Source organism: Macrobrachium nipponense, chromosome 13, assembly GCF_015104395.2.
Source record: "Macrobrachium nipponense isolate FS-2020 chromosome 13, ASM1510439v2, whole genome shotgun sequence".
NCBI classification, from domain to species: domain Eukaryota; kingdom Metazoa; phylum Arthropoda; class Malacostraca; order Decapoda; family Palaemonidae; genus Macrobrachium; species Macrobrachium nipponense.
Window position 1 is genome coordinate 59,293,949 of NC_087206.1, and position 23,020 is coordinate 59,316,968.

At 39.7% G+C, this 23,020-nt stretch overlaps 1 protein-coding gene across 2 annotated transcripts in view; it reads right to left on the reverse strand.

Annotated features, from left to right (window-relative positions):
* Nucleotides 1–8,018: 8,018 nt before the first annotated feature.
* LOC135225813 (low density lipoprotein receptor adapter protein 1-B-like) overlaps nt 8,019–23,020 on the reverse strand; it is a 43,522-nt gene continuing 28,520 nt past the window's right edge. For both annotated transcript variants that reach the window (XM_064265332.1, XM_064265334.1), the window contains exons 3-8: nt 15,823–15,934; nt 15,247–15,372; nt 14,823–14,940; nt 13,319–13,428; nt 10,943–10,986; nt 8,019–10,506 (exon numbers count right to left, since the gene is read on the reverse strand). In XM_064265332.1, coding sequence (XP_064121402.1) covers nt 9,990–10,506; nt 10,943–10,986; nt 13,319–13,428; nt 14,823–14,940; nt 15,247–15,372; nt 15,823–15,934 — 1,027 coding nt within the window. In that variant the 3' untranslated portion in view covers nt 8,019–9,989. The remainder of the gene's footprint in view (nt 10,507–10,942; nt 10,987–13,318; nt 13,429–14,822; nt 14,941–15,246; nt 15,373–15,822; nt 15,935–23,020) is intronic.

Sequence of the window (23,020 nt, forward strand, 5' to 3'; positions counted from 1 at the left end):
CAGATCTTCTATCTTGTATGCCACCGATGTTGGGAGACGAGATGATGTTTCTTGTTTGTTTGTATGTATGGTGCTTTTACGTTGCATAGAACCAGTGGTTATTCAGCAACGGGACCAACGGCTTTACGTGACTTCCGAACCACATCGAGAGTGAACTTCTATCACGAGATGATGTTTCTCTCAAGACATGAGCACATCAGACAACAGTCAGTTGCCTTCTAGAGACTGAGGTCCCTGTGATGGCAAGACATAAGTTTCTCATCAGTAGTTGAATCTCAACTAAGGAGAAACAATACTATATTACTAGTGAATGTGGACCTAAGTCTTCACAGTTGAGTCGAGAGAAGTAAACTCAAGATTCTGATCATAGGAAAAGTCCCGTCTATGACACCAACCAGTGAAGACGGTTTTATAATCCCTGTTGTTTTACAGAGGACTGAAAAAGCTAAACCGTTATTTCATTGCTGTTTGATGAGAAAGTCCGAGTTTGCAATGAAAGTGGAGCGTCTTTCAGTAATGAAAATACAGGGATTGTACTGCCTGAAGAACTGCTTCTTGTGGGTTAGATCAGGGAGGACATTTCTATTTACTTTGGAAGCAGAGCTGGCAGGGCGGGGAACCGGCGAAGTCTCCCGTTATCCATTTACAATTCGGGGTGAACAAAGAATAATTGCACACCTTAGGAATTACAAAATGTATATTAGAAGACAAACTCAGATTGTCTGAAGAATATAATTCTGCGTAATTGCAGCTGCAGGTGCGATGAAGCGGAAGACTAGGCTACAGACTTCTGTTACCGTAAGGTAAACAGAAAGATGATAAATCTAGTGAGATACATCTGTCTGAAAATTCTCACAACAGCAAAATGCGATGCAGGAGAGACAGGCATACACGTATGTGAGAATTCCAGCCAACCAGAGACCCAAGTCTGTGATTGCCGGGCAGAGATTCGAATCGGTTGTCAATATCTCAAAGAGCAAGCAGTACTGACTGAGGCAGTGCCATACACCGCTCGCTCTCCCTCAACTTGTTGTCATCCTGAGTTGCCTGGTATTCCATTCCATGAAGGAATGCATTCAGATAGAACAATCGAGCACAAAAAATATACGCTCGAGCATTTGTATTTTAACCAAAATGGGAGGGAAGAAAACCCTCCTATTCGGTGATGATGCAAATGGTGTGCTGTTGTTGGTAAACAATACCACTAGTTATCTCAAAATCAAAACTGGTAACTCTTGGGAGGCCTGAAAGGCCGTCCCAAGTTCCAGGTCAGTTAAGAGAAGATACTATTTGTCTGGTCACATAACAGAAGAGTTAACTTACAGTATGTGCCTACTACTCAGACAATGCAACTGATAACTGAAGAATGTCATGAGAGAAATATACGTAGTATATTTGTAGGTTCCTGTAGATCACACTCCAGCCTAATTCTCCTTCATTTGAGGAACAAGAATAAGGACTGGAAGCAGACCTAATTCATTCTCTAATGAAGAGAGCGAAGGTGAAGTTTTCCCAAAGGGAGACCCTACAGTGATAACAGGATACCGAAGAAGACTAGATCAAGCCGAACTGGATGCTCCCAAGACAGTAGCACTGGAGGGGCATTTAAACCTCTCGGTGCTATCCATCCAGAACAGATTGACGTATGTTCAGTAAGATCCTAGGATTGAACCAAAAGCATAGTCTCTCGGGTTTCCGAGGAGTAGACTCCACTGAATTCCTCTTATTTCCTTGTTCATTCTGGTATAACCAGGAAGTACAAGGAAAAAGGAGAGGAGGATTGACTGTTATTGCCTGAACTTCTCTGTCTCTCGGGGGTGACCGTGTACTGAGGCGACGGACCATAAGGTCCATCCAGGCCGAGTCCCCTCCTGAAACACTCTTCCTTCAGCAGGAAGAATCTCGCCAGCTCCCCCATGATCTCCAGCCACTTGAGCATATGACCTGCCAGTCCTAAGACCGAACCGTGCACATAGGCTGTCGTGGCTGGACTGAGAGAAGTGCACTCCTCCGGATACCCCCTGGTCACCTCGTTCCTCCTGGTGTATCCCACCGAGGAGGTTGAAGGGACAGGTGAGGTAGATCTGATGCTCCCGTTCTGTCTACCGGCAAAACCAGTGGACAGAGAGGGCTACAACCCGCGGTGATGACCGGTCTGCAGGTCTGGACCTGCGGAGAAGTGCTGAACCGAGGATGGTAGTGTCAGTCTCTTGCATCAGGGGAGCTGCTACCAGCCGTGTGGGCTGTCTGATCATGCTGGTGTGATCAACGGTCAGGTGACTGGTAGCGTCTACCAATGCGCAATGCGGTGAGACAGAGCACCATCCTCACAACGCGTCACGGTCCCAGAAGCAGCCGAAGCTGTTCCCGGGGACCTGGGGGACCTCCTCCCATGCTCGCCTCGTGTACGGTCAGATGGAACCGTCACATCAACCCGGGTACCAGGCGATTGCCAGTCTGGCGAGAGTCACCTGGGAGACTCTTACCATCCTTCCTCCCTGTAACTGGGTCCTGGTGGTGTGCGTACTCAGCAGCTTGGACCCTGGCTGCACGGTCACCAGCAGGTGACCATACACTCGGTGACGCTTGCTGGTGAGCAACTGAGACAGTTCCTGGTCCAGAGGTGGAACCTTTAGAGCCAGGAGCAGAGGTACCAGCAGTGGCTGGTACATCTACAGTCTCCACCTGTCTCTTCCCTGGGGAAGGAGACGGTTCCCGTTCCCTCCTTTCCCGAAGGAACGGGAGGACCAGCGAAAAACCCACCTGTCTCACCGGGACGATGAGACAGACACTTAGAAGTCTCTGTGCGAGACTTCTTGGGGGGCAGGCGAGACCACCTTCTTCTTCCTCAGCTGGGGAGCCTTAGAAAGAGAAGTGGAGAAGGTGGCAGAAGCCGACAAAACCCTCTTCTTCTCGGACTTCTTCTTAGCCAACTTCCTCAGGATGGCAGAAAGTTCTCCCATCCAGTACAGGGCTGCAGCGGCTGGCAAAGCAGTAGGCCCCAGTGCGACCTGGGAAGGAGGACCTGACGGAGCAGCAGCACTTCCATGGCCAATATCATCAGGCATACCCATTGCACGAGTGTTTAGAAATCTTAGAAAACCAAATCGCCTTGCAAACGCTAGAAATTTCAAGGAATTTAATGGCTTAGCGAGACTCCCGACTTTTGTAATAACAATTACAGGGAATGTTTGTCTCGATAGTGTGTTTGGAAATTACAAGAAAACCATAACACTCTAAGAATGCCAGAAATTCCAAGGAATTGGAGCATTCGGCGAGATTCCCGGTTATCGTAGTAACAATTATCGGGAATTCTCGTCTTGCCCAAGTGTTTGCAGATCATAGAACACCAAATCACTCGGAGAGTACTAGAAATTCTGAAGAATTTTAAGCGCTCGGCAAAACCCCCTGAATTCGTCAGATGATCATTGGGTGGGGGCTCTCGATTCCCATAGAAATCGAGGAGGAATGGGCATATAAATCCTTCCTAAACAACATGGGCGTATATCTGGTAGGACTCGAAGGTCCCTCCAGGAATGCAGTCCCCCGACACTGAATTCTACGGAGAGCACTCTGCAGGATCCTTCCCATTCACCTCACCCCTCCCGGCTAAGCCATAGGAAGAGAGGGAAGGGGGAAGGACGACTGGAAGCTCTCACTCGCCTTGCTAGCGGAACTAGCAGGAAAAGCGAGTCATGGGCAGCCATCAACCTGCGGTGATGGCCGCTCCATTAGTCTAGGTAAACGTTACAGTCTGGAGAAAACACATTCCTGAGGAGGGTTACAAAACTCGTACTGCGAGCAAAACGTCTGCCGTCACCGAGACCGGTCAGTCATGCAAATGTGACCTTCATCTGAGTGGGGCTGAGCGTGCACCTGACAAGAAAGCTGATACTGTCCTCTGACGCGTCCCAGTTCTCGTCAAGGCCGAAACCTCTCAAGAGCACCGAAAGGGGGAGCCCACAACGGTCTCTGCGTGCGCGGTCCAGCGGGACTGTCACATGAACCACAGTGATGGTTGCTCCGCGAGTCTAGGAAAGCATCATTTTCTGGAGAGAACGCTTTCCCAAGGAGGGTTACAAAACTCTTGTATGGCAGGCGAAGTGTCTGCCACCGAGACCAGTCTGTCTCACGAACATGACCGTCGTCTGGGTGGGGCTGAGCGGGCACCTGACTGGGGAGAGCCGGTTCTGTCCTCCGACTCTTCCAAGTCTTCATCGAGGCAGAAACCTCTCAAGAGGACCACCAGATGGGGAGCCTCCACTGGTCTCTATGTGGATGGTCCCCCACCATCACGTCAACTCTGGAAACCGAGCAATCACCGGCAAGGCATAAGTCACCTGAGCGATTCGCTCCTTTCTTCCACCCTGTGCCCAAATCATGACGGTGAGAGGACTCAGTGTCACCGACTCTGGATGCACGCGAATCCAAAGATTTATGTGCACTTGGGGACTTGCGAACGAGTGCCCGACATGGAACTAGTCTTAGGGGCAGAACCTCTAGGACTAGCAGCAGAAGTGCAAACTGAAGTTTGCACTACTACGGCTCCCGACATGCTAGGCCCTGGGGACAGCGTGACAGGGAGAGCCAGCAGAAGACCCAACCACCTCCTCAGTTTGAGGAGACAGACCCTTAGAAGTCCCGTGATGAGACTTCTTAGAGGGGGAGGAAGACTACCTTCTCCTTCTAAGGCAGGGAGCCTTAGGAGTCAAAAGGGGTGGAGACTGATGAAAATATGTTGATCTCGAAGAGGAGGATGACGAAACTTGACGAACTCTCTTCCTCTTCGATTTCTCCATGTTCTGCGAGAATTCTACCATCAGGAATAGTTAATCATCACAGGGCAGCGGTGAAGGCTTTATCCAATTATGTAACTCCAGGATAGTAGTGGTAAATGAATATGATTTCCAGCAGGGGATCAGTACACACACTCGAGGATCAAAATCATAGTATGCTACGAGTCACAGGTACAATTCCAAGGTTAGGATAACCAACACAAAGAGCTATCCAACCATATACTGCTGTAATCACAATAACCACTGCTAGTCTGTAAAATAAAGAAAATATTATTTAAAGTAATAAGGATACTCCTCTCGCATCCAAGGGTACCACCCTCCAAAACGAGAGAAGATCCCCCAGACACTAACACCACACGCTGCCTCCTCTACCTTCATCTGATAGCTAGCAAAAGGAAGAAGAAGAGATTACCATAAAAAACAAACAAAAAAAAAAGGATGGTAATTCTAAGCCCTCATTCTGCGGTACAGTAGACTCTGGCAGTTTGAAGTTTTCCTGTTATTTTACCTCCCCCATAACCCCCCTTAAAGAAAAATCTCAGAAGTGTAAACATACTGGTTAGGATTCTTACCTAACCTAGTAGAATGCATTACAAGACCATGGTTGGGGGCCCCGTCCTGTACCCCCCCCCCCCCCCTTCAGAAAGATAATATAATATGAAAGTAAATATAATATTAGGTAGAATTTTATCCAAGAGATTATGGGTCAGAAAGGCATGTAAAGGTGTATATAGAAAAACGAAGGGAAAAAATGCATGTGTAATTTGGAATGCTGTAAAATGTAAAAATGTTATACCATCAATTTCACGTCATTGACAGAAAGGTCTCGAAACCTAAAACCTCCTTTTAGTCCCACCCCTCAGGAGACTTTCAGGGGCCTGCCTGCAGTTGTAACATAATAAGGTAGGATGTATACGACAACATTGTGAAGTGAGAACAAATCTGTGCACATATTAAACAATATGTACTATGATAAGCGGAACAGAAATAAAAGCTTGAAATAATATTACTAGATCATAAAACAAATGATGGAAAGGAATATATGTAACTTAATGCATGAATCCCCACCCCTAAACCTCCACTCTGTCCTTTCGCAATGTAGGGTTAATAATGCAACATGATTGGCGAAATTACATGTAACCCCCACCCCACCATTTATCTCACTTAGGATGTGTCTCTGAAACAAAAGCTCCCTTATAACATGGCGCATGCTTAGTAGAATTCTGCGTCGTAATAACAGTAGTAATAGGTGTATTTTGGCTATGTAACGGCTCCATTATCGGTTTATTTATCGCTATATTTCAGCTTGTATTTCGTGTTTCAATAAGAGGAAATAAAGTAGCATGGCAAAACCTTCCTAGTGTTTTACCCCACACAAAGCCCCGCATTCCCATCGGTCCCCCTTACCGTGGGATAGAGTTCAAAGGTAAATTACAGGTTAATTACAGACAGCCAAAAAAAAATATTACTTTAAATTCTTGTTCAGGAGGTAAAACTGTATAGAAAAATGTCAACTGGCAGTCTAGTTCGCTGCGGTATACGGGCTTAGATCTACCCAAAGGACAAACCTCTGAAGTTCCCTCTGTAATTCCCAAAGTGCAAGCATAAATTTCTGATGAATACAGGTCTCGTCCTCACGTTAAAGGGTTTAAGTATGTAATAATAAAGATGTTGGCATACCTTTGCTGCCGACCCTTAGCACAGAGTAGAAAGGTGGCTATCACGAAAAAGTGGGTTTGCTTATTAATTATTAAATTAAATCAATTATTATCAAAACAGCATATGCATATTTTAAAAAAATGAATGATCCCACCGGGAAAATGATCGATGGACAGTCAGCAAGAGCTCACAAACACACGCCTTCATCGAAAGACGGCCGAAAGAAAAGTGGTGTTTTCACAACTTTGTTACTTGACATCCGGGCAGGGCTCGCCTGCCGCACGGTAGTTACTGCCTAACCACCTTGTTCAAGAATTCAACAGCCGTAATTCCAGCTACGCCGAAAGTAATTCCTCATGTAAAGGACAGATTGTTTGTATATTGTGTGGGAACAAAGTGTAAATATAAAATAGAAACCATTTATAGACAAGTGGTAGAGAGAGAGAGACTTGTCATTGGTGGATTGTGACTTAAGCCCCTTCCACACGAGGGGCAAAGACAGGACGGGCACCGATTTGCCCGTAATTCTCGCTTTTCAACAGTTACCAGATCCAGATCACAGTCCAAGGGTGGCAGTTGTCACAGGCAGGCGACCCTATGACTTGGACCACACTCGTGATCGCCATCCACTCACAAAGTTGGTAACAGTGTGAACGCGGGCATTTGCCCCGTGTGGAAGGGGCTTTAGCAAGTCACAGGACGTAGGCGAGACTGCAGTCGCAACAAAGGCAGGGTTATCAATAATCATAAACCCATGAAAATTGTCATCTGTGACCTGAACTTCCACCTCGCACCAGAAAGGCTAGACTTCCGGCGAATTGAAAGCTCCACCCTCAAGAGGAGGGATTAGCAATTAGTTACACCCAAGAGGGGCCAGTGATTAGATAACATCAACGAATCACCACAAGAACCAGGTGGGAACTTAAAGGCCGCCATGAAGATGGACCTAGAGCCTAGAGGACTCTGGAAAGAGTCGAAGCAAGAGATAAAGAAGAGGACTGCCCGAACAGCTGTCCCAAAAAGGAGGTCAGATACCCAGAGCAGTAGCGGTCGAGATAGACTTCATTTCGATTCGCAGTCTTAATTGTTAAACTTATATTGTTACTGTGTACTAGTTCTAATGTGTGAATAAAGAAAGAAACTTGTATTGCGTCTCACTTAAAACCCTCCCGAGAGACTAAAAACTAAAAATAGAGCAAGAAACTATAAAAAAAAAGTTAATATTAGATGCCCAGTACACCACTATAGTTTATGATGAGCACTTTGATTTTCAAGGTGGTTAATATTCCACAACTTGTATCCTTTGTTTGCCTCCACTTGCATGTACTACAGGTAAAGGAAGAGTATTTTGACTTATGTAAACTAGCAACACCATTTAAAGTGAGAACATATTCTCATACATTTCTTCTGCTCTTAAATATTAGAGGGGAGGAGAGCATGGAAAGAAACCATTTTTGAAGAAACTCAAACGTACATGGTTTGCAAATCTTGAGCAGTCCCCTTGCAGTATCCTTAAGACCATTTACAATAGAAAAACATGGCTATGGTATGTTAAAACAAAACTTTCTTAACAAATTTATTCCATACAAGAATTAAATACAATATTTTAACTTCTTGGTACTTCCCAACAAAATAGAAACAACAAAATATATGCCCCTACCATCACCATAATACTAGATGCCTGACCTCACACACCGAATTTTTAAGCTATTTCCAGTAACCACTATTCTGATCTTAAGTCTTTGTCATCATCAGCAGCTACAATCTTTCAAAATTATGGCTTCAATCAAATTGCATGTTTCGGCTAAACTTTTAGCGAAAGTTGCAATTAACTACTTACTAATAGTAGTACCACAGAACTGGAATTTATCTCCAATGTGTATCACCAAGTGGCACTAGACCGGACTAAAAATTCAAGAGTTGGACAGGTGCACCTTAATTTTGACAAAACAACAATACTCCCTCCTACTAAATAAAACTCTGATGGCAATTCATTCATGCCCTTGTACTAGAAATGGTAAAACAATGTCAAAACTTTTTTTTAAGTACTATATTGAATTTCCTAAGTAAAGAACTACACAGCGCTGCAACACTGCCCAATTAATGCACGATTACAGTATATCAGACAATGGATGAGAAGTACGTATGAAAAATGACTATATTTACAATATGTACAAAATGATCAAATTTTTTTTTTTCCAAAGTACACTTGAATTGTATCTGTTACTACTAATATACAACTAACATTTCCTTTAACACCAGAAAAACAAATGCTACATCAACAATTAACTTCAAATAGATTGCAGCATATTTTTAACCTCAGAATACACCAAATAGCAAATATAGAAAACTTTACACGAGAAATGCATCTCTATTTATCACAGTAGTGGTAGAGAAGAAAGTCATTTGCAAAACTAACTTCCATAAGAAGGGATATGTAAACCTATGTTAAAAATTATCCTTTATATGAGTTAAAATAGACAAGGAAAATGCTTTAAATGACTAACAATGATGTTTCTATAACACAGTATTTAAGATTCTCTACAACATTACTAGGATATTTACTTCCAAATAAGATTACAAAATTCAGTGCATGTACTTTACTGAATTGTATACCATGTGCGCCAAATTTTACCTACAGAAATCTGTAAGTTACTGACTACATAATGTATCATCCAGCGAGCGCAATGAGTAAGTGTGTGTTGCCTGAAGTTAAAAGTATTTTGTACCAAAACAGCTAAATTTGTGAGATTCAAGAATATTTTAATTATGAAAACTTTTCATGCTGTCTTTTGATCGCTACCCCTTAACGTTAATCTTAAAAAATTCAAAAAATGAAACTTCAGTTTCACATTACAAATTCTATGGTTGTTTCTTGCACAATATAGCATGAAACCATTTAAAAGTGTTAGTAGGATAAAATTTTGTTACAGCATAAAGTAATTGGATCCTACAAGACAACTGAATTTTATAAAAACTACCCAGCTCTCAGCACCAATCTTATTGGGGAACCTGTGTTAATTCAGAAATTTTTTTAATTATATCCAGTCTCTTAGTGCAACCATTCTACAAATTAATGCACTGGCAATTATAAAAGTACTAAAAAGGGTGATAAAAACTTACAAAACCTGCAGTGCCTACTTCATAACATGTTCAATCTATTTATCCTTATGGGTCTGGTTTTATGTTAGCTTGTCTGCCACCTCATAACTTTTCATAACTTGAACTGCACATACTTTGCATCACGCAACAAAATGCAGTAAATAACCTACTTGATACAAGCAGGTATAAATTGTACTTTGGGTGTAATTTCCTACAAGTATTACTGTATTACCAACTATTTTGTTTAAATATCACTAATTTATACTCTTCTCATCTACAAATTATGTAGGATATTAACAGTATTACAACTTCAGTGCTCGAAAAATTCAGGAGTTGTACTACAGCTGTATTACTGGATGACTTCAAAGTCGATATAAATTGTCTTTACATTGAAAGATGCACACCTGATGTAACCTTATCCAAAATGGGTGCTCAAGAGCATATCAACTTGTTCTTAGAGTCAAACAATCTTCCACCCCATATGGGCTGCCAAGTACCACAACCATTAACAGGAATGGTAGTGTTCATGTTACAAAATGGATTTGATGGAGTAGAGTTCAAGGGTACAGGTATAACTGGATTGTTGTGACTGATGAATGGATTCTGCATTGGATTGTTTTCAGGAATCCCACAAGCAGTTGCTTGCTTTGAAATACTGTTGAATCCATCATATATGTTAGATGGAGACTGGCATGAGTGCAGGAAGGCCATATTTGGAGATCTTGAAAAGTCATCCTGAAAATCTGGGGGAGAATGGCCAACCTGCCAAGGACTGGTTGGAGAGCTGGCAGTAGAAGTTGAAGATGGTGAGCTAACTGATGGCCAAGAGGTATTCTCTGTCTGAGAAGCTGGAAGGGGAGCCAGGAATGCTACAGGACCTGGAGCGGCCCATTCCGATGGAGATGTCCCAGGCAAATGCTGTGGTTCCTCTGCGGCCCTTAAAGCCAATCTGGTAGAGAAAATTTACGTCAAACTTTTCTCTCACTATTCAAACTTGACCATACTGGTTTTACAATCATGAAACAGAGTTAACAATATTACAATTTTGTATTTTTACGTAAGCTACATATTGCCTTCAAGTGCAACTTTTCAATTAAAAGACTAATTCCCATAAAACTTTCCTGAATGAGAAAAAGTGTCAAGATCAGGAGGAAAGAATTTGGCTACCATATACACTAGTTCAATAATAAAACAATTGCAATACATCAAGTGATAAACCTTAATATGGAAATTATTCCATTGCTCTGTAAAACCTCAAGATACTTTTGCTTAAAACTGATGATAATCACATTCTTGCAAATGACTAAAATTCAGTACAAAATATATGTAATGTTCACATCCTTGGCTAAATTTGTTGTAAATGTAACGTTGTAATTGTAACATACCTTGAAAATTCATCACTAACATCACTGAAGTCATCAAAGGCATCCTGTTAGAAATCCATAAATTAATGGTTAGTGGATATCTTTCTAAATCTCAATGCAATATTGGGCTATGAAATATAAGAACAGCTACACTAAAAAATCAACACTGCCAGTTACAAAGTTCAAAACTATAAAAGTTAAAGACCACCAAATCCCAAGGATGTGACAGGTTGAGCACTTTAAAAACATTTTACCTACTGAATACTGATTGCCTCAAAAATTACAATTAAATCACATTACCTCTCACTGCTGTACAAGTCTGCATCTATTTTAAATATACTTGGCCAACATCATTTTATTGGCATTCTTGCATGCTATCTTTAAAATTACTTTATTAACCAGTAACAGTGTGAAGAACTCCATATTTAAATATTAACCTGTAACAATGTTTAGAACTTCATGGTTTATACCACATCTTTTTTTTCCCAGAAGTTGGCATAATTACCATCATCTCATTTCTTTCCTGTGAAAGACTGGGGTTCTGGTGTATGGTTGGTTAGCAGTCATTAATGACACACAAGAAGCTAATATTTAACTTGCATTTCCACTTCACACAATGGCTACTTATTACGCAAGCAATACCTACTCAGATTCAGTTGTGTGGAAATAAAAAAGTAAAATAAAATAAAAATTGTACTTAAAAGATTAAGTAAAGTACTGCTAGCTATTAGTAGTATTAATTTTGTAACTACACACATTTTAAAAATTAGCAATGGCTACACTAATTATTAATATATACGGGGTAAAAAATTGTAACTATGTAACTTCTAGATCTTCTACGGATTTATTCTTAAGAGGTGGAAACTCAGTAAGGTTCAATTATAATACTTACATAAGGTGGGAAGAGACCAAAAGGGAATGAATGAAGTTGAAAAGCAAATGACTTGCACATGCTATGATTGACAGGATGTCATTCATAACACACATGCTACAGTATCAACATAGAGGGTGGAGCTACCCTAAAATCCATTTAATTTCCTACTATAAATGCTACCTCTCCAACTTTGTCCTTAATTGAGATCAAAACCTACACACAGTTGGAGAAATTTTTGAGTATCTTAAGTCTTCATTAACAGAATTTATTTGGTAAAATATTGTAACTATAACAAAAGACACTAATCCAAATAAAAAATTGAAATTTTCTTAACCTAGAATCAAGCCAATTAAAGTTACTGAGGGATCCTCGTCATCTAATGACAAGAGTGACAAGAAGGCAAGCATGTTTATCAGTTACGTAATATTCAAATCCAACATGTTGAAGAGCATATTTCTCAATAATATTACGTATATGATACTGAGTGTGTCTGCTTTCGAAGGCTGGCTAATTTTACACACTTAATATTCATACCTTTAGGTCTCAAAAATTTTTCCCCAATTTATTTTTTTCCCAAAACATACTTAAATTAAACAATCTCTCAATATCAAGCTTCCCTGCAGGCTCCTCAAGGTATACAGTGGATATAGAAAATATTGACACTTTCTGGATTACCTACATGACCAGGTGGGTGTTTAGGAGTGCTTGATTAATGCAAGCCCTAAAGCAATGTCATTTGGCAGTGTCAAAAGAAGGGACATGAAAGGTCTTTACTTCATCATGGCCTTTGTAACAGTTGTCTGTGAAATATTTATGATCACTATCGTGTATGGTTCCTTGTCTAACTGTCTACAGTACATAACTTTGATGGGTCTGTATGAGGTCATTTTTTTTACTTTACATAGTATATTTTGTAACTGTACAGTACGTACTTGCATCAAGATTTACTGTTTTTCTATGAAACGGTTTTATAGAAAAAAAAAAAAACTCAAGAGTACCTAGTACTAAACAAGCCTGAATCACCATACTTATTTTAGATAGTGCAAAACTTCCTTCATCCCCCAGACTACAAACAATTTTAATTTCCTAACCATTCTAATTTCCTAAGATAAACTTAAAATCATTTAGATAAACAGTTTTCATATCTAGAAGTTTCAACTTTTCAATATTTTAAGGATAAAAGCACAAAAACAAAAAGTGCTACAGACAAACAAAAGAAAGTTAACACAAAAATGCTGATAAAAGAATGTAAGGTATTCTGTACTTGCCTTCTAAGCTATTAAATCCTTGCTATTCACATGTGAACACGAGAAGATGTAATTAATGAAATGACATTAGTTAATTAAACAGCTGCGTACTATATTTCTGTTATAGCAAAATCTACTGTGACCATTTCTAAATGGTTATACTGAACCTACTTACATACAACGAAGTGCATGATTCAATTACTGTATTTAAAAGGAATGTTAAAGAAATACTCTTCAATTTTGGTAGTTACTGTCAATGAACTATGATTTACTTACCCAAGGCTTATTAATTTTAGTGGAAACTTCATTATTTTTAGTTTGTTCACTCATCTTTTCAGAAGAATCGTCAAGGTCTATCAAGAGGGCCTGGGTGCTGGACTGGTAACCTGCAGTTATAAATATATTTACATTAGTGTTTTAACCAATCATTTGTAATGTAATTCACACCACACTGTGTGGTACATTTGATTTTCTTTTTAAGTAACCCGCAGTAAAAATGATACCTCAATGTATAGTGCAGCATCATGGTTTTTTTTTTTTTTTCCCCACACAAACAAGGATTAGTTACATAAAAAAATTATTGGTTATCTAAAAAGGTCATTCTTAAAAGTGGGTTGAGATTTAAGAGAATGGGGGTCCTTAGTACCTTTATCGGCAGATAAACCTTGAAATGAATGCGTAAAGTTTAGCTTGGGGTAGAAATTAAATGAATAGCTTGGGTTTGAAATTAAATGGTACTGCTGTTAGCTGTGGTATATCTTGAATGTTCAAGTATCTCACACCTTCATTAAAAATTCAGCTCTCTGAACCCAGCCACTCTTCAATTTGTACAATTGTGCACTATTTCTCTTTGGACTCTTGTCATCACTAGATATGCATGCATGTAATGTCAAAGCTTACGTCATTACAGATAGCTAGCATATACTAGAGGTTTTGTTTCTCAGAAGTTCAGATCTATACTAACATCTGGCAAGTTGAGTGGCTACTGTCATTTATTCAATGACATCATTTACAGCTGAAAATTCTACAGAAAGGAACTGCAGATGAAAGCCATATTAAGCATATCAAGAATTCTATTAAATATATGATTATCAAAAGCTTTAATTTGTAAAATCCTTTTGTCTAGATCTACATATTTTTGTAGTTTCACAAACTCTGGCCTGCAGCCCATCTTGCACAACAGCTTACATTTTGTTCAGACATCTTTGCTAGATGGACAAACAGTTGAATACTACAGATCTCTCAAAACTTTACTAGTAATTAAAAATGGTCACCATTTTCACTTTAAAGTCAGACATTGTTAAATATCTACTATTATTCCATCCTTTTTTAATGTTTGAAGCAAGCAATATATGCAGAGCTATTTCTTGGAGCTTATCTTCCTACTACCCAGGGGGGAGGGGTTGGTTATTGCCGTCAGTGCACCGCATTACTTTTTCTGCTGTGTACTTTCTGCCCCTAACTGCAACTCTCTTCATTCCTTTTACTAGGCCTCCTTTCACATTTACTTTACCCCACTCCTAACAATTGATTCCCAGTGGAACTGTGAGGGTTACCTCCTGTTACACCTTTCAAACCTTTGAGTGTCCATTTTTGTTTCAGCATTGAATGACCTTGTGGGTCCCAGTGCATAGCCTTTGGCCAAAATTCTATATTCAATTCAATGGAACTCAATTTTCCTACTAATTGCATCTAGGGTAATACAGTACCTTTCTTTAGATTTAATACTGTATGGGTAACAATCTCTGTACATTCCCTACTACAGTAATACCCAGCTTACCTGAGGTGCTCATGTCTGAGGATCCAAAGTCAGGATGAATGGGGATTGGAGAAGAGGCCTGACTCGAAGGTTGGGAGTTGTTACTCTTTGACTGATCACTGAGTGATACAGCATTAACCTGCAACGACAGAGAAATACTGTACTGAAACTGTGCTGAATGAAATATTAATATAATAATAAAGGTTACTTAACGATATGGAAAACAATATGCTTGAACTACAGCATTCCTTTTAAGGACGTAACGACATGGAATTAACGTAAGTATTTATAAACACGTTAAAATCACAGCTACTTCATTACCACATCTTGAAATGCAAGACCCCAAAAAGATGAAGAGATTTTACTTCTATACAGCTTAAGTGAAAAACATGACAGTGGTTTTTGCTAGGTTACTAGTAAATATAATCGCGCACGCTTATATTACCGTCACTTCCGCAGGTAATTCTTCATGTGCAAAGATTTCCCCATTTTCCTTATTTTCCATAGCCATCTTCCAATATTCATAAGCAAGGTTGAATGCCTGTGCTATGGATACTGTCACAGCTTGAGCCTAAAAAGAAACAAATTATAAATAACAGATTTCACACTAACATACCATGGAGTAAGCTACTGTCACATTAAAATATTGTGCTATTATAGTACTGATAAAAAATGACAACTGATCCAGGCACTAGTCGAACCAGACATATTAGTTATGATTTTTCTTTGGTTAAAATTAATAGAGCTTATATCAAAATTATTAACTGAAATAAAAAGAAACACTGCACATCAATGTTATAATTGAAATTCTATGAAAACACTGCAGAGTAGTACAGGACCAGTTATATTCTACGAACATTTGGAATAATCACATTACTCTATAGTGATAAATATCAGAGGATACTAAACATATTTAATATCAAATTAACTCAAAATTTTGGAACTTTAAGAAATACAACCTCAAAGATTTTTAGAAACAAATCTTTACGGAACTTGCAAACGACAGCCAGAATTAACTCACCATTTTCCTTTTGGGACACAAGAAAGCATGACACTCGCACGTATCATTATCGTTCGTAGCGATGAATGCGAAGACATGGTCATAATGAGCGTCAGCCGAGCAGTACGAGATCCTGCAATATAGACATGGGTGATAGAAGCACCACAAAAGCATGTAAAACGTTAAATCTAATTCCTACCTTGAAGCTTGAGAAAAAACAAACAGGCGGCGATAATACATTCATGAAAATTCTAGTTCGTTCCGATTTTTACCCGGAGATTCTTCAAATACTACTAAGGTTTGAATAATTCATGTAAACGTGCCTAAACCATAGGCCTATGGACAGAAGTCGGTAAGATTTACCATTACGGGTGGCGACATTTCGAACATTAGTCGTAAGTTTGTGAAGTCTAAACGATACATGTTGCAACTTAAAAAAAAAAAAAAAGTAACGGAAAATGTCATAAGGCTACATGACTCGCTGTGTGTGATACACACGAATTCTAAAACTTATGTGTGTGACTTGGCTCAGCATAATGAAGATGTGTAGTATACTCAAGTATGAATAAACTATAAAGTACATACTAAGTGTACAAAGAAGGCTGTTCAAGGAATCTCTGGTCAATTAGCATTGCATCTTTCAGTGTCACTGCCAACACGTGTTGGTCGAGCCCAGTGGCTCCTGAATGTTGGCTTGATGCCTCATATTAGCCTCCTGTCACGCACCCCCTGCGCAGATATTGCTCCGAATAACTAATGCATACTATTTACGACAAAAGCCAACTTGAAATATGAAATCTCTTTATGAAAAATGAAACTATCAAAAGCGAGCAGTTTTTGGCCAAACATATTATAACTCCAAAGAAACATGAACATCACTCAAGGAAAAATATGCTTAAAGAAAAATTAAACAATCGAAAGCGATCTTTCAGGATAAACATTATCACTCAAAAGAAAAATGAACGATCACTTAAGGAAAAATATAAACAAATTTCGGAGCAGGAAGGATATGAGCACGGTACCATTATGACAACCTTCCAGTTCGAGAATGTATTACATTGAACACCTAAAAGTACAATTTTCATGCGAGTCCTGTAGTACTTCATCAGATTGTTCTGAGAATTCGTTCAACGCCACAGTGAAATTAAGTTAAAATGTCCCAACAATGAACTGTCGAATGAACCAATCGCTGCCTTCGAGATTTTCCACAAATCACCAAGAAATTCAAACGCATTCAGTCATGCCAAACGCAATTCGGTACACTCAACGATGGTGCGAACCAGATCTATATAGAGGGCTACTCTCTATATTTATGGAGCGAACCACCCAAAATTTCAATTCGCCAATGACGCCCTCACAGGTGTTCCTGTGCCATTACCGTCATCTCTACTCCTAATAACGCCCAAATATTTGTGTAAACAGCATATTTAAGTTGCAACATTTTCTGTAAATGTATTGTCAGCATTCAAGATTCAACTAGACTAGCACGCTCTTAAAACAAATTAAAAATTCAACCCAAATTTCTGATATTTAAGATATTCAAAAACACCCTGGATAGACTTTTGAGGGCTGAAACTTTCTCGATTTAATCAAGCCTTTTTTTTTCGGATCTAGGACTATGTTAAAGGATTGTATCTGTGATCATAACATCACACACACATCGTCTCAAGCCAACATCTGTGCAACCTTTTTACAGAGCTTTTACTGTGATATATCTGTTAATGGGATGTTAAGACTTACATTACACTTAAATCCGTTATTTCTTTTTAAGAATGTTTCTCAACGATATTTGTTGGCGGACATGTAAGCAAATTTACTTTTCGACACTTGTGTAGGGTACAAACAGTTTCACGTATGGTAAGGGGTAAAATACATTATGAACTGACGACCTTCCACTTCTAATAATATGGGGGTTTTCCTCTAGAGTCAAAGGATCTCCCAAACGGAGTAACCAAAACGGTACTCATTAAAAGATCCTTCTAAAGTTACTCCATTACATTTGAAATAATGTTCACTTGAGGGTTTTATGGGTACAAACCAATTCGCACATTATATTAAATCTTAAGTTTGGATTTCGTCGAAATTCTTGCGCAAATATTCTATATTGCAACTTAAAACAGTGATTTATTTACATAGTACCTGTCAAACAATGAATAGAGAGCTCCCTGAACCACGAACGGCCCCAGGTAAGGGGGTAGCGCCGTCAGTGCACCTCATGCGATGTAATGTAGGCATTACTAAAAGTTCGTTGTAGCATCCCTTCGGCGCCTAGCTGCAACCCCCTTTCATTCGTTTTACTGAACCCCCATTCATATCCTCTTTCCTTCCATCTTGCTGTCCACCCTCTCAGTGTAAATGCGAGGTTTTCCTCCTTTACACCTTTCAGACCTTTTTCACCGTCCATTTCCGTTTCATTGCTGAATGGCCTTAGTTGCCCCAATGCTCGGCATATATACCAAAGTCTATAAACCAATCAACCACGAAGGGTGCCGATTTACTAGTGTACGTTTTCTCTGAACACTACTGGAGAGAGAGAGAGAGAGAGAGAGAGAGAGAGAGAGAGAGAGAGAGAGAGAGAGAGAGAGAGAGAGAGAGAGAGAAGAGAGATTTGGTTGTAGTAGTGTCCAACTTACTTTCTTATGCTAGTGACACTTGTGTCCTAGCATTTCAGTCATGCGGGCCTCACTTGACACCACTTTCATGCTCATTTTGTCCCTACGTCAGTACTATAAAACAAGAGGGACAAATTTAAATGCAGAGGTTTTCTCTAGCAACTGTGACTGATAAGATGATTTACGAACTTTCGCATATCATGCTTAGTTACGATGTAACATTTAATTCTCAAGTAACATTCCTCGGCACGTTTACTTGTACACAAGACGTAGTAGTCTCTCCTTGTGTTGCTGGCGCCACCAGGAGGATTGAGGAAGGAGGTTACTACGCAGATACCCTCCCTATTTCCTAGTCTCACCGTACTGTCCGAACATTCACCGTTAATGTGATACATTAACCAGAAAGTTTTATTTCATGTTCTCATATATACACATGAAAATGCATCTGCAGATTTTATCAGCTATCAAAGCATATCGAGGACGCGTAGACTTTCTTTTAAAGTTTAAGGTTTTGAGGTATTTCAGTGGTGTCCCCTATGTATGGAACCGTTATCTGTTCACAGTGATAATTTCTATTACAGATTGACACAGCCTACATTATCCGCACCTTAGTAATCCCCGATCTTTTGTTTACAGTTCAGCCAGGCACGCGATCTGGCCCGTGCCCCAAGGTTGCAGGGTACACCCTGCTATGTTTTTACCTCGATTTGGAACTGTACGGTAAGGACATTAGAGCTACTTTATTCATCCATTCAGTCTTCAACAATGATTTCCGATTTCAAAATGTCAACTCAAGACAAAGCATTTGAAAAGATGTTACTCCTTTGCAACAAGGGTAACTAAAATTAAGGTTAAACCAGTATTCTTTGGGACATTAACAACAGGTTACCATTAAAAACCAAGCTTATGTTGACACTAGAGAGAGAGAGAGAGAAGAGAGAGAGAGAGAGAGAGAGAGAGATAGAGAGAGAGAGAGAGAGAGAAGAGAGAGAGAGAGATGAGTGAGAGAAGGACGAGAGAGAGAGAGAGAGAGAGAGAGAGAGAGAGAGAGAGAGAGAGAGAGAGAGAGAGAATTTGATTTACTAATGCACTCTTCAACTGTTTCCTCTTATCAAAATAATACGACTAAAACAGACTTTCCTGTCGCCCAAGTTTCTCTTAACTTGTTTAACCAAGTGTTTAATTTTTATGTTTTACCCGTATTGCTAAGGAACATCAGTTTTTTAAATTACTGTTGAGGACTGAATAGATGAATCAATAAGTTCTAAAAGAAAAAAAAACAAGTAGCTAGTAAATCGAAAAATATTGTCCGAAGATACTCTTTAATTAAAAAAGAAAAAAAAAATCAGGTATGAACTTCTGAATTTATCCACCAACCAGGACTGTTTTCGTTTGAAGTGAAAGTCCCACGACATCAAACCCACTTCTTTAATTATTCCCTCATTATTATTGCTTGAGGAATTCTCTTACTTTTCACGAACATAAAACGAAGACGACCATTGTAGTACGAAAGATAATCTCCATTACATCAAGAAGGACTGAGAACCAAGCCCAATACCCTCCCAGTGGGGCAGAGGCAACATGCCAAGACCTTTCGCTCTCCCACTCAGTTAAGGGGGACAAAGTCATGTTCAGCCTATTTCTCACCTTCAACAGCGTCTTCAAAACAATGACGCAGTAAAAGCCGAGCTCGCAGTCTAGGTAAAATGATCCACGGGAGAGAACAAACTTGTCGGTTACAAGATTTAAATGAAAGAGAAGATTTTCAAAACTTATAATACATTCACGGATATCCATGGCTGGGTGGTTCAAGGGCATGACTACCGCCTAGACTTCTCCCGAGTCAGGTGCAGGTGTACCTAAACAAGTTAACATAGCCACGTCATGAAGCTGTGATTTTGCAATGTTGCAAAATATTTCCTTCCTTTGTCATGCAATTAAGTTAACGAGCTGAAAGTAGTTAATATTGGTAATATAAATTACTGTGGATCTATGGAAACAAGTCCCTAAAATGTACAAGCTTCATTCTATTTTCGATACCTGTGCTCATTCATAGAAGTCAAAGCAGCAATATACCAATACCAATAACAGTCCATCAACGCTGCTCGTCCACGCCAAGTATGGTTAGTGTAAGGGGATCATCTAGAACAATGGATGACTTTCCAGATGCCTTGGATTCTTACGTGTAACAAACCTTGGTGTGAAGTTCCCGACCGGAACAACAAAACAAGAGAACTCGGGCACAAACGCTACACATGGTCCAGATATATCTGGACCGGGATACTAATCTGGATTTCACAGAAATCTGCACAATGCACAAACCCTCTTATTTCACTTTTTGCAATGGGAGTTATACACATCTTTGGGAACATATGTACAAGTGTGAGTAGGTGTGTACATGTATATATACGTATATACTATTATACTTTCTTAATGTCTGTTTGATATACATTGCCATATATTCAGATGCTACACATGTATATATTGCCTGAAATGTTATAGGAAACTCCCATATCCCCCCCCCCCCACCTTTTTTTAAGACCACCTTTCCCTCAAACTAAAACTCGCTTCCATTTCCTACTCGGCACTCTCCAACTATAGGCTCTCTCAATACTATAAAGCTTTCTCTCCTACTGATGGGTACCGTAAGGTTCAAAGGGTTTGCAATCCTGCCTGTCACCCTCTTTCATTTCTACAACAAACCGCCAAAAGCACCTTTTTTTTTTTTTTTTTTACAGATATTTCAGCTACGGGCTGCTCTAGGAGCAAGAGCCCGTACCAGCACAAGGCTGGCTTAACCTTCAACAACAACAACAACAAGATCTGGACCTGTGGTGCTACAAGTACCACGGCTAAACAGGAACAAACGTGCTACAGGTATAACCTTTGATAACGACACAAAAGCAGTTTCCTTTCCAAGCCACTTTCAAGACTTCCTTTTTCTGCTTAATTCATTCATTAACTTGCCCTCTATAGTTTTCACATCATTGTTTTTAAAATTAATTTATGTAACCATGACCATACTGCCATGACGAAATTGTAGCTGAGAATACGCTGAAGATATTTAAATATCCGGATATTGTATTAGATAATACATTACAGGTTAAAGAAATGACTGATAAATATGTAACAAAAAACTGCTTGTTCTACCATGTAATGGTAATCTCAAAGAATCCCCATTCCCCATAATTTCACAGAATCTCCATTCCCTATAACAATAAGTTGAAATTAAAGAAAAGTAATAAAAATAATGTACTGTGTATTGAGACTCATGTCAGCCTTCTAAACAAAAAGCAATTTGGACAAAGTTAGGACTATTGAAGTTCCCACGATTTAACTACGAGATCAGGACGATCTTTCCACGGTAAGTTAGTTTGTTTGTATTGTGCTTTTACGTTGCATGGAACCAATGGTTATTCAGCAACGGGACCAACGGCTTTACGTGACTTCCGAAGCACGTCGAGAGCGAACTTCTATCACCAGAACTACACATCTCTCGCTCCTCAATGGAATGGCCGAGAATCGAACCAGCGACCACCGAGGTAGGACGCCAACACCATTACAACCACGCCACTGAGGCGGTTCCACAGTAAGTTTAACTACGAGATTTAGGAAGAACTTTCCACAATAAGTTTAACTACAAGATTAAGAAGAACTTTCCACAACAGGTTTAACTACAAGACTAGAAGATCTTTCCACAACAGGTTTAACTACAAGCCCAGAAGATCTTTCCACAACAGGTTTAACTACAAGACCAGAAGATCTTTCCACAACAGGTTTAACTACAAGACCAGAGGATCTTTCCACAATATGAGTTCTGGGAAACTATGCGGTATTGAGTCTCGGAAGCAAACCAGAATGAGATGGTTATCTTCGTAGAGCAGAGCATGGCATAATACGTTTAAGAGAAAATGAAAGCAAAGAATGACCAAAAGTATCTTAAACGTCATGCACAAGATAATTGAACGAAGGAACCACAGATTAATGAGGATCAGGGATAAAATCTTCAACAGAACTCTAGTTTTTGTCCAAAAATTTACACTACGAATCAGCTACTGAAGACATTTACGTCTCCAAAACACTAAGAATAAAATTAAAATAATTCCTCTGCATAATAAAGTCTGGGCTTCAAAATAGTCTCAGTATACCGACTTCTGTGCAGTTGGCAAGATGAACTGGATGAGCATTTCACAAGTGAAGCTTCAATCAAGAATGAAACCTACCGTTTTACGAGTTACACACAGTTAATATACATATTTCCAATGGAGGAGGAGGGGGGGTAAATGTCCGAGACCTACTATGTGCCACTCGTTGGGTTTTATTCAAGTTTAACTTCATCATTGGTAATTTGCACCATGCACTAGTTTCAACTTTTTCTCCGCTCGAGAGATTCTGCGAACCAAAGTCCATATCACGGAGAGTTGATCGGTGCAGAGAAAGTGGGTAGCATCATCGACATAAACAGCACGCTTCTTATAGAGGCCAAACCCGTAAGTATGCAGTACACAAAGTGAACAGCAAAAAAAACAGTATCCTGAGTAACACGAGACGACATTCCTGTAGTCACTATAACGTCCCAATATAAAAAAAGGTCACTCTAATCCCCT